This window comes from Pan troglodytes, chromosome 19 (genome assembly GCF_028858775.2).
Source record: "Pan troglodytes isolate AG18354 chromosome 19, NHGRI_mPanTro3-v2.0_pri, whole genome shotgun sequence".
NCBI classification, from domain to species: domain Eukaryota; kingdom Metazoa; phylum Chordata; class Mammalia; order Primates; family Hominidae; genus Pan; species Pan troglodytes.
Genome location: NC_072417.2, coordinates 71,872,344 through 71,891,347, shown reverse-complemented (window position 1 = coordinate 71,891,347; position 19,004 = coordinate 71,872,344). Strand labels below are relative to the sequence as shown.

General features: G+C 40.9%; 1 protein-coding gene across 1 annotated transcript in view; it reads right to left on the bottom strand.

The window, feature by feature from the left end:
* PPM1E (protein phosphatase, Mg2+/Mn2+ dependent 1E) overlaps window positions 1-9,105 on the bottom strand; it is a 224,403-nt gene extending 215,298 nt beyond the window's left edge. The window contains exon 1 of the mRNA XM_016930836.4: window positions 8,345-9,105. Within this exon, the coding sequence (XP_016786325.1) occupies window positions 8,345-8,823 (479 nt within the window). The 5' untranslated portion in view covers window positions 8,824-9,105. The remainder of the gene's footprint in view (window positions 1-8,344) is intronic.
* Window positions 9,106-19,004: the final 9,899 nt, after the last annotated feature.

Genomic DNA, 19,004 nt, shown 5'->3' with positions numbered 1-19,004 from the left:
TAAGAATTGCAAACGTTTCTATAGCTAGTTGAAAATGTTAACAAAGCAAAATAAACACACCAACAAAAACATAAAATAAGAAGCCAACCTAAAGGGATGTGGGAATGGAATACTTTCTTCTTTTTCTTCCCTTATCCTCTACCTTTCATGGGAGAGCAGAAAAGGAAAATAATAATAAAGAGAAAGATGATGATGATAATAGGCCTATACAAACCTGGAAAGAAAACAACCAGTAGGCTGGGCATGGTGGCTCACACCTGCAATTCCAGCACTTTGGGAGGCTGAGGTGGATGGATTACTTGAGGCCAGGAGTTTGAAACCAGCCTGGCTAACATGGCGAAACCTCATCTCTACAAAAAATATAAAAATTAGCCGAGCATGGTGGCATGTGCTTGTAGTCCCAGCTACTTGGTAGCTTGGGAAGTCAAGGATGCAATGAGCCATGATTGAGCCACTACACTCCAGCCCGGGTGACAGAGTGAGACTCTGTTTCAAAAACAAAAAAACCAAACCAAAAGAGAAGAAACTAGCCAGGCATGACGGCACATGCCTGTACTGCCAACTACTTGAGAGGCTGAGGCAGGACGACCCCTTGAGCCCAGAAGTTTGAGGCTGCAGTGAGTTGTGTTCACGCCACTGCACTCCAGCTTGGGCAACAGGCTGGCTCCCAAAGTGCTGGGACTACAAGGGTGAGGCACTGCACCCAGCTAAGTGGCTCTAATGTCAATATGAAATGCCAGTCTCTAATTTAATATGAAATGTTATATTTCCTCATTAATTTTAAATATTAATTAAAAATGGTTAGATATGTGTTACAGAATTAAAGTTTTTGTTGTTGTAGTTGTGGTTTTTTTAAAAAATAGCAAATCTAAAACAAAATTGTTTGTTATGGTAGCCATTAGCCCCATATAATTATTAAGTATTTGAAATGTGATACTCCAAATTGGGATGTACTGTAAGTGTAAAGTACACACAGGATTTTAAAAACTTGGTATAAAAATATAAAATATTTTATTAATAATATCTTAATATGGATTACATGTTGAAATAGTAATATTTTGGATATATTTGAGTTAAAATAAGTTTTTTTAACTAAATTCACCTGTTTCTTTTTAATTTTAAAAAGGTGGTTAATAGAAAATTTTAAACTATATGTGGCTCATATTATATTCCTATTGGACTTTAGGCAGTTTAGACTTTTAGGCATCCATAAAAGACAACAATGGTAATGTTTCTTTAGTAATCTTATACATCATTATGGAATCATAATGCCCTCTTCTAAAATGCCCTAAATCAAGATCATATTCAGCTATAAGCATTCTTTCCTACATGGTTCAGTAGCAATAATGGAACACAACTGTGTTAAAATACAAGCTTCACGGTATGGCAGTTCAAATGGTAGCAAGAACGTAGAGAAATCAGACTCCTCATACAGTACTGCTGGACAAAACAATTTGGCAATACCTAATAAATTTAAAATGTACTTATATCAATCTGACATTTCCACTTCTAGAAACATACCCAAGAAACCTAGGAACATATGCACAAGGAGACATGTCCAAACTAGCATTATCTGTAGGGCAGGAGCCACCAAGCTACCCACCAAGATTTTGTACTCTTTGTCCATAGTGTAGAGTTGTTTCTTGGAATTAACTGCCAAGCCAGCAATTTATTTCCCAGCCCCCTTTTTTAGGAAATGTAGGTCCCAGGTGGTGTCATATGACTTGAATTCTAGCCAATGGAAAATGAACAGAAGTGATATATGCCACTTCTAAGGACTGGCCCTTAAAAACCTCAAACACCATTCTCTACTCCCTTATGTTTGCTGGATAAATGTTGACACCTAGAGCAACGTTGGAAACCACAGGTTAAAAAGGACAGAGTCTCCATCAGCCTGGGTTCCTTAATGACTTCACAGAACACAGCTCCTCCTTCTCCACTGAAGGAACTCTATATAAGCAAGAAATAAACTAACATTATGTTAAGCCTTTGAGATTTGGGGATGTATCCATTAGAGCAGTCAGTATTAACTTAATATATGTGTAAAAATTAAAAACAACTGACATGTCCATCAATAGGAGATTGGATAAATCATAGTATAATCATACTATAGAATGATATACAGTAGCTACAATGAAAGAACTAGATCTACATGGATCAACATGAATTTTTTTTTAAGTTTAACCTCAAAATAGCTAGTTACCAAAACAAATTTTTTAAACACATATGTTGACCATATAAATTCATATGTAGTAAGCGTGAGAGAACTATAAGCTCTTAACTTTTAAGTTTCTTATACTTGCATTATCAATATTATGTTTAACTCATGATTTTGTCATAGAAACTTTTTTTTTTTGAAACAAGGTCTCACTCTGTTACCCAGGCTGGAGTGCAGTGACATGATCATGGTTCACTGCAACCTCAACCTCCTGGGCTCAAGCAGTCCTCCCATCTCAGCCTCCTGAGTAGCTGAACTAAGTTTTGTAGAGACGGGGTCTTGCCATGTTGCCCAGTCTGGTCTCGAACTCCAAGACTCAAGCAATCTGCCTGCCTCAGCCTCCCAAAGTGTTGGGATTACAGGAATGAGCCACCAAGCCCAGCCATCTTCACAGGAACTTTTAAAGCCAATTTTCCATTTCATGAGGGCTAATTTTGTTAAAACCACGAAATATAATCCATAAATCTATTTACTCAGGCACAGATAAACTGTAATAGTTTGTAATGGCCTAAAAATTGGAGAAAGGATGCCACGGTCAACCCCCATAAGCTGTGGAATTTGCACTCCCTCAGAATACCACACTTACCATGCTTCACATGAAATCAGTCGTCATACAGAACAAGTTGCCAATCTCAATAAACATGTCAAATATTTATAGCACTTAATTTCGTATGTTATACACAAATAAACAGATGATAATGTTTTCTTCCTTTGCTGAAATGAAGTATTTTAGGTGCAATTGACTTTGGAGACCTCTGGTCTAGTGATGGAGATATAAATATTTGTTGACAAAAAATAATAAATTAAACCAAGTACTTACAAGAGGAATGGCATTGGGTATTACGGAAAGGAACGTAGAAGGGACCCCTAACTCATGATGAGTGTGAGGATGGTAAGCAAAGGCTTCCTCAAGGAAGAGGTGTTAAACAGAGAACTAAAAAACGGGTAAGAAATTGGATTGTGTTGGGAGTGGCTATTGGGGGAACATAGTATTCCAAGCAGAGGGAAAAATATACTATGTGCAAAGGTGCAGAGGCAAAAGATAACACAATACCTTCAAATACATTAGTTTAATATAGCTGAAGTGTAGTTTCTGGAGGGGTAGAGCTGGGATGAAGTGGGTGGATAGTGATTCCAGAAATAAAACTAATGAAGTAAGATTATAAGCCCTTACCTTTGGATTTTATCTAGAGGGCAAAAGAGAGATAGGTGATGAAGGATGTGGAGTAAAAAACTTGTCCAAAGAGAGGTCCAGATGTTGCCCCCAGCTCCTGGGAAGTAACTTCTAAGCCCCTGGAATTTCTGGAGTAATATGAGTACTCTTACTATTCATGATGGGTCCCTTGAACCACACAGTATCAGCCTAACCTCTGGAGAGGGGAGACTGGAAACGGAGTTCAACCATGCAAACAATCAATAAATCTCAATGAAAACTCTGCTGAGGTAAGAAGATCATTTGAGCCAGGAGTTTGAATCCAGCGTAGGCAATATAGTGAGACCCCATCTCTTTAAAAAACAAAACACAAACTCCAGACACACTAAAGTTTAGGTGAACTTCTTGGGTGGGCAATACCTTGTGTGTATTTCCATACATCCACACATTCATGCTGGGAGGGTATGGAAGGTATATTCCCTGAGAACAATGCAAGTTTCATATCTGCAACCCTCTTAGACTATACCCTAGGCATCTCTCTTCCTTTGACTAATTTGTAGCTTGTCTTTGTAATGAACTGTATCTCTAAGTATAATAGCTTTCAGTGAGTTCTATGAGTTTTTCTAGTGCATTACTGAATCTGAGGGTGGTTTGGGGAAACCCCCAAACTTGCAGTTGATGTCAGAAGTGAGGTTTTGCGTAGCATCTTCATTTGAAATTTGTAGTTGCACCCTAACCCCTTACAATAGGATCAGAAGTCTTGGGCAGACTTGGCAGAGTAGAAGACTGTGCCCTTAACCTTACAGTTTGGCTAACTCTGGGTAAAGGGTAAAAATGTTTAAGCAGTGTGACAATTAAACATTTTGGCTACACTGGGGAAAATACATTGCAGAAGGGTAAGACTGGCAAGAGATGACAATGACAGTGGGAATGAAGAAAGACATATTTAAGAGGTATTTACAAGGTAGAATTAACAAGATGTGACTGAATGTGAGAGGTGAAAGGAGAAGTCAGGGAAAGGAGAAGTCAGGGATGGACTCATCAGAAAGAGTATCAGGTTTTGGTTTTGTTTGTTTTGGGGGCCATAAAGAGGGTTGGAGGACTGAATTCTGTTTTAGACAGTTTAATCTGAGGAAATTTTGACATCTAGGTAAAGCTGTTCTAGCAGTCAAAGAAAGGATGGAGATAGAGTTGGGAGCCTTTAGCATAACTACAGTAACTGAAGTCATGTGACAGATTGATATTGACTAGGGACAAATAAGTCAACCAGACAAAAGAAGGTCAAGGACAGAACACCAATATTAAAGGGGTAGGCAGAATATTAAAAGCTCACAGAGAAGAAGTGGGATAGCCTGAGAAGCAGGAGAAAAACCTGGAAAGCATGATTAACAATGAATGGTATTTTTCCTCTTTTTGCTTATGTGAATGTTCTCCACTTCTTTATTTAATAAATGTGAACATTTATTATTTTTGAATGAAAAAAATGTGCAACTTAAAAATTGGTATTACATAACATGAATCCATATATTTTTCCATTTATATATTTGTAAATTAGATAAAGTTTAATGATTTTCTGACCTAATCCAAAGTCATTAATGATTCACACAATTCAATGTAACTGAATTATTAGTGTCTATAACCAGCGATTTTCTTTTCCAAGCCATTTTTAAAGTGTCCACCCTCATTATTACTGCAAGCCATCTGGAACTACTTAACTGTGCCAGACTCTTGGGATATTGGTTTCCCCCTTGGGAAGTCCAACCCAGACTAAATGAATAACTGAGGAAACAACTGTTCTGAAAATATGATGACAATATAGCTCTAATAACGACTTTATCTTCGTTTAATAGTCTACTGGTAAAAAATGGAAAGAAAAAAGACTTCAGAATATTTGCTTCTTCTGGATTAAAACAAATATATGTTATCTCTAGTATTGTATAGAGAAATTAAATACAAAATATTGACCCATATAAACTACACAGATAGCCTTATATTCACATCTCCTGTAAGATCAGTTATACCCTTATTTACAAATTATCTCAGTTATAAAATCTCTCACCTCCACCTTTTCAAAGGGCAGCCTCTCCTTAACCTCAGAAATTCTCAGATTGTCATTGAAATTATTTTAATCTCTTGGGGGATTTAAACTTAGAGAAAGGAGTAAAACGTAGGTAACTTTTTTTTTTGAGACAAGGTCTCACTGTCACTCAGGCTGGAGTACAGTGGCTCACTGCAGCCTCGACCTCCTGTGCTCAGGAAAGCCTCCCACTTCAGCCTCCCAAGTAGCTGGGACTACAGGTTCACACCACCATGCCCAGCTAAGTGTGTTTTTATTTTTTGTTTTATTTTGGTGGGGGAGTGGAAGGTGGGCGGACAAGGTCTTGTTCTGTCACCCAGGCTGGAATGGACAGCAGTAGGATCTTGGCTCACTGCAACCTCCACCTCCTGGGTTCAAGCGATTCTTGTGGCTCAGCCTTTTGAGTAGCTGGGATTACAGGCATGCACCACCATGCCCGGCTCATTATTGTGTTTTTAGTAGAGACGGGGTTTTGCCATGTTGGACAAGATGGTCTCAAACAGGTGTTTCGCCCGCCTCAGCCTCCCAAACTGCTAGGATTACAGGCATGAGCCACTGTGCCCGGCAAAAACTGTTTTTAAACCTGTTAAGGACCTTAAAGATACTTTACATGAACAAGCCAGCCATTTTATATCTGAATAAAAATACATTAACAACTTCTGTACAAAACACAATATAAATGATGAAATCTCTGATTTAAGCGGAAATATTTTCCAACTTTAATTTTGCTAGTTTTATTTCAAATCCAAACTTCTGTTCTCAACTAGATGGCCATTTTATCATTTCAGTTTTTTCTAGTTTATACCTATATCAAAATTAATCTTTTTTTTTTTTTTTTTTTTTGAGACGGAGTCTTGCTCTGTCACCCAGGCTGGAGTGCACTGGCACGATCTCAGCTCACTGCAACCTCTGCCTCTCGGGTTCAAGCGATTCTCCTGCCTCAGCCTCCTGAGTATCTGGGATTACAGGCGCGCGACACCACGCCCAGCTAATTTTTGTATTTTTAGTAGAGACGCAGTTTCACCACGTTGGTCAGGCTGGTCTCGAACTCCTGACCTCATGATCTGCCACCCCGGCCTCCCAAAGAGCTGGGATTACGGGAGTGAGCTACCGCTCCTGGCCGCTTCTATATGAAAAAACACACATCTTCTTGCCATCATCTTTAAATAAGTTAAAAAAAAAAAAAAACCTTCTTACATGGCAAATGTTCAGGGTTGTACTAAAATAATGACCTTATTTGGACATTTTCTAAAGTTTGAATTGGTTTAATTCTGCAAACTGCATTTGTAAAGGTAAGAATTAACTGTCAAGATAGAGCCAGTCTGCTGCTAAGATAAATTCCTTTAATAAACATTTCCATTTTATTTTAAGCAGGGAGCTTTATCTTTAAATACTGTAAAAAATTTCATCTCAGAAGCCCTTGTCTATGATAGTTCACAAAGACCAGATATACTCTAAAATGTTAATACTGTTTATCTCTGGGTGGTGGTATTACACGCCATTTTATATTTTACGTTTCTCAAAAAGCATCATTACCTTGCAAATTGAAGGTAATACTGTAATTGAACAGTATTTTAAAATTAAATTTTAGATAGCTTATATTATGAAATACCAACACAGTCCACTTCTATGGAAGATTTGTTAAATGATTTTCCCCTATTGATAAACTGCTGCTTTAACAGGAGAATGATCTGATCAGGTGTCTATTAGCTTGGATGAAGACAAAACAGGTTTACTTTCCAGGCCCTTCTTTTATTTAGGCTTTTGAGAAAATCCCAAAAGTGAGTTTGAACTTAATTACAGTGAATCTTGCAGTAGTAAACTTTTTGGGTGGCCAGAGTAACACCTTTCATTACAACTATCAGCTGAATGGCAAAAGACTTCCCAGGTTTACCAATGTTTTCAGAGACTTACTAGTATTCTCCTCTGTCATTATTTCGGAACAATTCCATTGAGAAACGCAATTGTAAACCGTTTCTATTTCAGGCCTATAAAAACCAGAACTGGGATGAAAGGCAAAGCCTTGACCTTTCTATTTTAGACTTTCATCTGTGTAGCTAAGCCATCTGCTTTCTCCCCACCCCATCCCATCTACTTAATGGACTGAAAATACTGCACCTAATTGCAATTTAATCAAAACAGCCTGACTTTTCCACTTTAATGAATTATGGCTCTTTCACCCGAAGGCTTGCTTGCAAAATTTTGCTTACCCTTCCCTCTCAATTCCTTCCCACCTCCCTCAATTATGGAATGTCAAATGTCTAAACTAAGAGACTAGCCTTCCCTGTGTGAAAACATCTAAAAAGCCCTTCACTTTCAACACTGAGCACCTGACGGAAAATCTACTCCATTCTCTCATCTGGATACGGGGCCGGTATAATCATCATTGTTGCAGTTATGCAGGAGGCACCTCGCAGCTCAGTCTAGAAAGGAGTCGCGTCTCTCTGCCGCCAAACAACAAGGCACTCAGCCCGGGAAAAGACAGACTGGGGTGGGAGGAAACCTCCAGGAGAAAGAAGGGATCTGGGAAGAAGAGGGAGCTCAAGCCTGGGAGGAAGGACCTTTCCAGGCAGGAAAAGGAAAGGTTGCGTGAAGTGGAGCTAGAAGCTGGGGGCCGAGGTGAAAGGGGATGAGGGGCCCGGGCCCGGCGGGAGGGCGCCGGGGCTCAGGAGAGCGGCTTCAAGGCCGGGTAGGAGGCGTGGGGGCCGAGGCGGGCGTGGGCAGCTCTCAGCCGACCGCCCGGGTCCGAGCAGCGGGGGCGCTTTCAGCGGCGGCAGGCGCGGGTGCGGGGGAGAGGAGCAGAAAAGAGAGCAGTTTGAGGGGCCGAGGGAGCCGCGTCCGAGGCCGGCGCGGTGGGGACCGCGGGCCCACCACCAGCCAAGCCCAGCTACTTAACTATTTGTAGAGCTGCTGCAGGCACAGGTCCAGGCTTTCGCCCTCCACCTCCTCGCGGGTGATGCGCTCTGACAGCGGTCGCGGGAGCGGGGGCAAAGGCGGCAGCTGGGGCGGCGGCGGCGGCACGGCCGAGTGCCCCGGGGCTGCCGCCGCCGTCGCCGCGCCCTCCTCCTCCTCCTCACCCTCAACCGCCGCCACCTCCTCCTCTTCCACCGCCTCCTCCTCGGGCTCCGGGTCTTGCTCCTGGTCCCCCTCCTCCGTCGCGGCTACCGTGGCCGCCTCCTCCCCGGGTTCCTCTACCGAAGCCTCGGCCGCCTCAGCTTCTACCAGTTCAGGTTCGGGCTCGGGCTCGGACTCGGGTTCGGGTTCGGGTTCGGGTTCCGGCTCCGGCTCGCCGCCGCCGCACGGTCCGCGAAACTCGCCCAGGAATAGCTCCAGGAAGCGCCGGTAAGTTTTCTCCTCAGGGATGCAGCCGGCCATCGCTGCTCATGCCCCAGGGCAGACCGGGAAAGGGGTTGGGGGAAGCCCAGAAAGGGTAAGGGGCTGCTTTTGAGCCTAGGGCTCCGGCAAGGGCGGTTAACGGCCGCACCGGCACGAGCGATCAGCACTAGGTTGCCTGGAGAGGGCTCCCGCAGGCGTGCGCGCCGCCGAGCACCGACGTGCGCGGCCCGGGGGCGGAGCGCGCCGCCCCTCTCGGATCTGGAGGGAAAGTTGGTGGCGGGCGCGCGCAGGGTCCAGCGGCGGCCCACCCTTTATTCCTACGGAGAGCTCAGCCCACGCTGCCTAGAGACTGTCGCCATGGCAACCGGTTCTAATTAAGCATTGCAGGGTCCCTCCCGTCGAGTCCGCGGAGTCGAAAGGACACTCCACTCGCCCGCTCTCCAACTCTGAATGTCTTTATTGGTTGGATACCCTACCCTCACGTGGTTAAGAGTGAGCTAAGACATCTCCAAGTCTAGCTGTTGGTTCCCACTTGGGTTGCTTGGATCCCAATTGGATGTACTTCCATTTCCTTATCTGTTCCTTGCCTTAGCGTATGTTTTGAAAGATACCACACTGTGAACACCTTTCGTTGCAGTCTTTGAATAAGTAGTTTTCAGGCAGAGGGAGCTTCAAATACCTACCAAGTGATAAGTTCCTTTGCATAGGTTCTCTCTCACTTGATTCTGTGAAGAAAGTGGTGTTACTCTCATTTCTTAAAAGGAAACTGAAAATTATGATATTAATGGTAATTTACTTGTTTCAAGGTCTCCAAACTTCCAGCCTTGGCGTTGGAGAACTCAGGTCGTTCAGTCGCCAAAGCTTTCCGAAAGTGCATTTTTCCTTAACTCAACTCTGTCTCCGGAGATTCAATAGTGCAATTGTCTGTATAACACCTTATTTCTATTGGGCTTCATAGTTTACACATTGATTTCACCCTTTTAATTCTTACCACAGTCCCTTGAGGTATAGGACGTTACCGTTATGATTTTTTTTTTTTTTTTGAGACAATCTCGCTCTTGTCACCCAGGCTGGAGTGCAGTGGCGCGATCTCAGCTCACTGCAACCTCCGCCTCTCGGGTTCAAGCGATTCTCCTGCGTCAGCCTCCCAAGTAGCTGGGATTACAGGGGCCTGCCACCACCCCCGGCTAACTTTTGTATTTTTAGTAGAGACGGGGTTTCACCATATTGGCCAGGCTGGTCTCAAACTCCTGACCTCAGGTGATCTGCCTGCCTCAGCCTCCCAAAGTGCTGGGATTACAGGTGTGACCCACCACGCCGGCCAATTATTCCATTTTATAGGTGAGAAAACAGCCTTAAAGACATGGTGACTTTGCTCAAGGTCACATGCAAGGGATGCAACAAGGACTCAATCCAGGTCTTTTCACTGGATTCACCCACTTCAGTGGATTTTACCCATTAGTTTTCAGGCAACCAAGACTCCCCTCTTTAGTCTCTGCATAATGCATATTATACTTCATTATATAATATGTATTTTTTTCTCTTTTTTTTTTTTTTTTGAGACGGAGTTTTGCTCTTGTTGCCCAGGCTGTAGTGCAATGGCAGGATCTCGGCTCACTGCAACCTCTGCCTCCTGGGTTCAAGCGATTCTCCTGTCTCACCCTCCTGAGTAGCTGGGATTACAGGCATGTGCCACCACGCCCGGCTAATTTTTTTGTCTTTTTAGTAGAGACAGGGTTTCACCATGTTGGTCAGGTTGGTCTCGAACTCCTGATGTCAGATGATCCGCCTGCCTTGGCCTCCCAAAGTGCTGGGATTACAGGCGTGAGCCACCGTGCCCGGCCAATAATATGTATTTTTTCTACATTTTGTTTGCTCTTCTTCCCCATCCCCCCAAGTCTCTTTTTTTCTTTCTTGGGTTGGAATTGAAATGACTTTAAGTGATTCTAATTTTCTTACCAAACTACACACAAACCTATTATTTTTAAGCCTTACTGAAGGAGTGGGAGAGAAAGAAGCTGTGTTGTTATACAGCTGTATAGATGATAGCATCATTACTGCAAACTGCCATGTCCATGGCAACATATAATTCAGCAAAAACATAGTGATTCTTTCTCTACTTTGAAAAACATGTTCTCACAAATTATCCACCCCATCCTCTCCATGTATTGTTTCTGGGTTTCAGTTGGATTTAGGGTCTGAAATATCGTTTCCAGTTATTAATGGCAGAAGAGGGAGTCTCTCTGCCAACTGTTTTCATATAATACTGTATTCTAAATCCCTGACCTGATACTGTTATTTTAAGATTAAGTGGGTTGAGCTCACTAATGTACATTATGGCATCATGTAAAACAGAGTTCCTCTCCTAGCTTGAGATTAAATAATACATGATAGAAAGAATATAGTGAATAATTGCCTTGAGTCCTCTATATTTTTTTCCCAAAGGTAAATGGAAAGATCTAATAAATCTGTTTCCAGAAATGCTGAATGTATTTATATGTGTTTTGTTTAAAACATAACCAGCGTAGAGCAACTTCTCTATGAGGTGCCAAGAAAGTCTTTAAACTCCTCATTTGTCTTTGTTTTCAATCCACCTGTTCATTTCCATTTCAGAATGTCTAGAAAAGATTGACAAAACTTTTTAGGCTGCAAACCTAAATGTCCACAATTTTACATTTCAACAATTGTTTAATATCTCAGAATTTGACATAATGACATTTAGTTCAAGAGTACTTAGCTGTCAACTGTAACAATTCATATCTACGCCTTCCTACTTTGTAACATAGTTGCCTCCCTCATCTAGAAGACATTTATTTGTGACATTAGTTTATGACTCAGCCCACATTTCAAAGGAAAGTTATATATGTTGGGGAAACAATACTACTAAAAGAAAAAGCCCACACCTCTACATTACTATAAGTGAGAGGCGTGTTTGCTTATATTAATAAAGATATTCCTTCACAAAGATCAATATGGATCCTATTGCATCCATTTGACAAAGTAGCTTTGCCAGAAGGTAGCTGACAGCAAGTGCTGAGATCTCAGAGCAGCTGTCTAGGATGATTTTGCCATTGTCAAGAAGTCTTTAGTAATTATTTTGCATCAGTTTGCTCTCTTTTTCAACTCCTTTCTTATTACACTTTTCTAATCCCCTTGCATACTATCTATTAAAAAAATATTGAGGGCTGGGCATGGTGGCTCACGCCTGTAATCCCAGCACTTTGTGAGGCTGTGACAGCTTGAACTCAAGAGTTCAAGACCAGCCTGGGCAACAAAGAAAAACCCTGTCCCTAAAATATATTTTTTAAAAAGGAGGCCAGGCGCGGTGGCTCATGCCTGTAATCCCAGCACTTTGGGAGGCCGAGGCGGGCGGATCACGAGGTCAGGAGATCGAGACCATCCTGGCTAACACGGAGAAACCCCATCTCTACTAAAAATACAAAAAATTAGCCGGGCGTGGTGGCGGGTGCCTGTAGTCCCAGCTACTGGGGAGGCTGAGGCAGGAGAATGGCGTGAACCCGGGAGGCGGAGCTTGCAGTGAGCCAAGATCGCGCCACTGCACTCCAGCCTGGGTGACAGAGCGAGACTCCGTCTCAGAAAATAAATAAATAAATAAAAAATAAAAAGGAAAAAAATATATTGTTATGAAAAGTTTAACGTATTTTTAAGGTATCAAATTTTTAAAGTTTTTCTCATAAAAATTATTCTCCCTCTAACCCTTTGCTCTTTGGAGGAAATGTACAATGTCCTTTTGTGGACATTCATAGTAATGACATTTATAAGATTAAAAAAGAATTGTTGAGTTTGGCAGTTTCTTACATGACCCAGCAATTCCTCTCCCAGGTATTTTATTCATGAGAAATAAAACATGTCCACCAAACACACATGCACTTGCACACACCCCAAACACAAAAAAACTTGTACATAACTGTTCACATAAGTTTCATTCATAACAGCTCAAACCTGGAAGCAACCCAGATGTCCATCAACAAGTGAACAGATAAAGTAGTGTATTCATACAATGGAATACTACTCAGCAATAAAAAATAAATGAACTGCTGATAAACACAACATGGATGAATTTCAAAAATATACTGAGCCAAAAAAAAAATCCAGGCACAAAAGAGTACATAATATAATTCCATTTGTATAAAATTCCCAAACAGGCAAAATTAACCTATATAGTGAGAGAAAGCAGATTCCTGGTGGCCTGGGACTGGGATGGGGTGGGAGATTTGTAGCAAAGGAGTAAGCAGGAACTTTGTGAAGTGATTAAAATGTTCTGTATCTTGACTGATTGGTCATATGGGTGTACTCATTTGCCAAAAATTATTGCCAGGCAGGGTGGCATGTGCTTATAGTCCCAGCTACTCTGGAGGCTGAGGCAAGAGGATCGTTTGAGCCTAGGAGTTCAAGGCTACAGTGTAATATGATTGCACCTGTGAATAGCCACTGCACTCCAGCCTGGGCAACATAGCAGAATCCATCTCAAAAAACAAAATTATCTAAGTCTGCATTTAAAATAAGTATATTGTATATAAATTACACCTCAATAAAGTTGATTTTTAAAGTTAAAAAGAATTGATTACTGTGTCAGTCCTTGTCCATTTTGCCCTCATACCTGTTCTTTCTCCTCCTTTGCCCTGCTCTGTATTGTAGGAGGGCTGACCCTTTCAGGCTGTATTCACTAGGCTACTGTGACAGCTGACTTTCACCTGGGATTTGTCCAGTGGTAGGCACTGACAAGAAATTGGAAGAAGGGAGGAAAGAAGAAAAGCCCTGTTCCCTAGCTCAGTCCTGAGGCCTGATGCATTTCCTTTGTAGCTTTCCTCCCCATGAATATGTTCACTGGGATTCTCTAGCTTTTGCCAGTGACCCTATCCCCTCAGCTCCAGAACAACATCTTCCCCCACTTGTCCTTTAGCCTAGGGATGGTAGAAGCTTTCAGCTTTCTAATCTTTTAGGACTTAGAGAAGTGAATCTTTCCTTTTTGGCTTTTTAGCTCTTCCATAATTTGTGTAACCAATTTCCTGGATTCTCTGTTTTGTTTTTGTTTTTGTTTTTTGAGACGGAGTCTCATTCTGTTGCCAGGCTGGAGTGCAGTGGTGTGATCCCAGCTCACTGCAACCTCTGACTCCCTGGTTCAAGTGATTCTCCTGCCTCAGCCTACCAAGTACTGGGATTACAGGCACGTGCCACCAAGCCCAGCTAATTTTCGTATTTTTAGTAGAGATGTGGTTTCACCATGTTGGCCAGGATGGTCTCCATCTCCTAGCCTCATGATCCGCCCACCTCGGCCTCCCAAAATGCTGGGGTTACAGGCATGAGCCACTGTACCCCATTCTCTTTTTCCTTAACTAGATCCTGACTGACACAGTAACAAATAATACTTTAAGGAATAAAATGGATTGTATATATAAAAGAACTATAAATTAGTTAAGTTAAAGCAAGTTTAGGTCTCCAAAGTAAACTGAGTTTACTTGATGTTAGCAGTAAATGATTTCCTGGAATTAGAAGAATAGCTTGCCAGGGGTTCTGGGGGAGGGAGGGAAGAATGAATAGGTAGAGCACAGGGGATTTTTAGGGCAGTGAAAACTATTCTGTATGATACTGTAATGGTAGCTACATATCATTATACATTTATCAAAACCCATGGAATGTTCAAGAGTGAACCCTACTGTAAACTATTGACTTTAGTTAATAATAGTGCATCAATATTGGCTTATCAATTGTAACTAGTGTACCACAATAATGCAAAATGTTAATAATAGGAGAAAACATGTAAGTGAGGGGAGAGGGCATATATTGGAACTGTCCTTTCTACTTTTCTGTAAGCCTAAAACTGCTCTAAAAAGTCGATTAATTTTTGTAAGTTAATAAAATATTTGATATATAAACAATTGATGCTTATAACTAAGAAGTCTATCAAAGCTGATTAAAAAAAACAGTCTATAACTTCTGAGTTTATCTTCAATTAATATTAGCTTGGGGCCAGGCACAGTGGCTCGCTCATGCCTGTAATCCCAGCACTTTGGGAGGCCAAGGTGGAAGGATAACTTGAGCCCAGGAGTTTGAGACCAGCCTGGGCAACACAGTGAGACCTCACCTCTACAAAAAATAAACAAAATTAGTCGAGCATAGTGGCACATGCCTGTAGTCCCAGCTACTTGGGAGGTTGAGGTAGGAGGATCACTTCAGTCTGGGAGATGAAGGCTGCAGTGAGCCGTGTTCGCACCACTGCACTCCAGCCTAGGCCACAGAGCAAGACCCTGTCTCAGGAAAAAAATTGGCTTGATTATGCAAGTCTGGAATATTCTGTCTATTCTAAAGTATGCCTCTTTTATCTATGGGCAGAATTAGAAATACTATTTCCAGAAAACCCTCAATTTTGATTTGCTAGTTGTAAAAAGCCATTGATTTGAAGCTAATATAATATCTCAAATAGTAAAACATAGTTTATGTTAACATAAAATATTGGCATTTTATATTTTGGAGAGAGTATAATAACAAATTATATATAGCTCATATCCCATGGCCTAAAATTAATGCTTATGTAAATGTTTAAGGCTAGGCCTAATGATAAATATTAAGTTGCAAATATTAAAATGTATATTTTAAATTTATATTTTAAAAACTGAATGGAAGGATAACTAATATGTAAATCAGGGGTGTCCAATCTTTTGGTTTCCCCAGGCCACATTGGAAGAAGAATTGCCTTGGGCCACACATAAAAGATACTAATGATAGCTGATGAGCTTAAAAAAAAAAAAAAAAGTCCATGCATAAACCTCATAATGTTTCAAGAAAGTTTATGAATTTGTGTTGGGCTGCATTCAAAGCTGTCCTGGGCTGCATGTGGCCCATGGGCCACAGGTTAGACAGGCTTGTTATAAATAGTTTTTTTTTTTTTTTGAGACAGAGTCTCACTTTGTCACCTAGTCTGGAGTGCAGTGGCGCGATCTCAGCTCACTGCAACCTCAGCCTCACGAGTGGCTGGGACTACAGGTGTGCACCACCACACCTGGCTAATTTTTGTATTTTTAGTAGAGACGGGGTTTCACCATATTGGTCAGGCTGATCTCAAACTCCTGACCTCGTGATCTGTCTGCCTTGGCCTCCCAAAGTACTGGGATTACAGGCCTGAGCCACCACACCTGGCCAATAGTTTTTAAAATATTAATTTGACTATGTTGTCAAATTGACTAGTAGGAAGCAACAGAACACCTGACAACTGAAAAAACTGAGCAACATAGAAACATTTTCAAATAGAAACTTCTTCCTCTTCTACATCCCAGATCAATAATATAAAAATCATTCCCATTTGCTGCCAAAAATACTACTGCTATAATAATTTTTTATTCCTTTTCTGTTGCTGGCTAATATGGTCATATTGCAGCAATAATTCAAAGCTGTCAAAATTAAAATTCACATCAGGTAATAACTGGCCCACATGCACTGTATTTTACTAGTTTTAAAAAGCAAAGAAGTAAATCCCCAAAACAGATTCTAACCTTTTTTCTTGTTTAAACCATTAATAACAATCTTTCTTTTTATCTAGCATGGTTCTTTGAGGAACCAAAATTATTTATTATGACATACTTACAAAAGAAGAAGAGGGCAGTGGTTGATGGTAATTTGATGATGGTGCTATAAATGGCTAACATGTGGTATGTTCCTTCTATAATAAATGGTTCTTCTAAAATAAATTGACACTGTTTTAAAAATCCACTTCAATCTTTTGCTACTAGTTTTCACTTTACAAAAAAAATGCTTTATGGTGGTAAAAACTTTACCTTTATTATCATCTAATTTTTAATTACCTTTGTATATTTATTTAAAATAAATACATGCAAGAATTCAGAGTGATATTGATCATGTCCTATTCTAGTTAGCAGATGCCCATTCCTCACTCTGGAACATTCATCAAAAAAACCTAGCTTTTAAAAATGAAAATGAAACAGTCAACTAAATATGAAAACTTCACAAAGGTGTGTTCTTTGCTTAGATAGTACTGAATATTTTATTCTTAGTTGAGCTGATGGAATTGAGCCACAATGACATTTGTGACTAGAAGGGAAGATGGAAATGATTCCATTAACCCAGAGTGCTGTAGCATATGGTAATCATAGGTGGTAGAATAGCTGTGTCGGACAAGGGTAGAAGTAAGCCATGTGGCACAGACGTTATCAATTACCACACATGGTAACCATGCTGACAAAATGTATCTTTTCCAGAAAGAAAATGATTTGGGCATAGGAAGTAGTTTGCTGCCTTATGAAAGAGTGATCTATAAATGACATATCTGGCACCAATATAGCACACACATGGTTTCCAGTAATTCTGCAAGCTGAGGATTAAGATTTGATGAACCTCCATATACCTAAGTAATAATACAATACATTGCAGTTATTTGCACAAAGGCAGCAAATCAAAATACATATGCAAACTGAACTTGAGTCCTTCACACATGAAATTATTAATTTATAAAATATCCTTTTAAATTGTCATATAAAATTCTGGAAATTTGTATAGCTGGAAATACATGCCAATAATTTCATGACTCTTTAAGGTTATAAAGCCTATGGGAAAAAGTTCAAGATTAGATCTCGGCTGTAGTGGGATATGGAATTGCAGTTCTAAGTATTGACAAAAATACTGAATTTAGAAAGAAATACAACCAAAACTGTGTTTTAAGAAAATTTAATATGCAGACATTCTTTCAGATGAATGCAGGATGGATTGAAGAAGAGAGATTGAAGGCTGGAATCAGTTGGGCAATGGGAGATAATAAGAGTACAGAAAAGAATGGTGTTAGTAGAAATGAAGATGAACAGAAAAAGCTAAAAGACACTGGACAGGAAGATCTGAAATTCTAAGAAGGCACCTAAAGACACAACTTGGGAATATCTGGTAACCCACCCAGAGAGGCTGTCAGGCAGCTGTTTCACTTATCTGTTGCTATAAAACAAACTATCCCAAAACTTAGTGGCTAGAAGAAAAACCATTTAACTATATCTCACAGCTCTGTAGGTTGACTGGACTCAAGCTAGGTGGTTCTCACTTGAAGGTCTGAGGAAGCGGCAATAAGGTAGCAGTTGGGGAGAGTATCTGAAGGCTCAACTGGGCTAGATGTCCAAGATGACTTACATTATACCTTTCCATTTATACTGAAAAAAATAGAGTTGAGAAATGATTAATATGTAAATATTTTTCAAGATACTAATTTGTGTTGCCAAACTGGCCATTGATGCTGGTTGCTGAGTGTTAGTTCAGCTAGGGCCGTCAACTGTAATGCCTACACATAACATCTCCAGCATGATGGCTTTAGGATAGTCAGACTTTTTTATTTTTATTTTTGGAGACAGAGTCTTGCCCTGTCACCCAGGCTGGAGTGCAGCGGCGCGATCTTAGCTCACTGCAACATCCACCTCCCGGGTTCAAGCGATTCTTCTGCCTCAGCCTCCTGAGTAGCTGGGATTACAGGTGCCCACCACCAAGCCCGGCTAATTTTTGTATTTTTAGTAAAGACGAGGTTTCACCATGTTGGCCAGGCTGGTCTCGAACTCCTGACCTCGTGATCTGCCTGCCTCGACCTCCCAAAGTGCTGGGATTACAAGCGTGAGCCACCGTGCACGGCCTAGGGTAGTCAGACTTCTTATATAGTAGCTTAGAGCTTCAAGACTGAGTTTTCTAGTGCCTAAGAAGATGCGTAGCCTTTTATGACCTAGTCTCATATGTCAATAGCATTACTTTTATGGTGCTCTATTGGTCAAAGCAGTAATAGGCCCATTTTAGATTCAAGAGAAGGGGACATAATACACCCCACCTCCAGAGGGGAAAAGTGTCAAATAATTTGTTTTAAATTACCATAATGACATTTACCTTCATGAATTTATGACAAAGTTCAGCAACTTGAACTTGGAGGCTCAGAAATGAGTGCACCAAATTTAATTAAATGGAGGGATATTAACTAATGTAAATCTCGCGAGAGTATATCAAAATCACAATAACAATATATGAATTTACAGTGAGAACTATTAATTCCAAGGAGACCAGACATTTGCATTGATCTGGCTATACCCAAAGTATCTGGGGAAATCCAGTTATCAACTGGTTGATAATTGGTATGCATAGAACCAGAGGAGTTCATTACGATTTAAATATTTAATGGCAGCCAGGCACAGCGGCTCATGCCTGTAATCCCAGCACTTTGGGAGGCC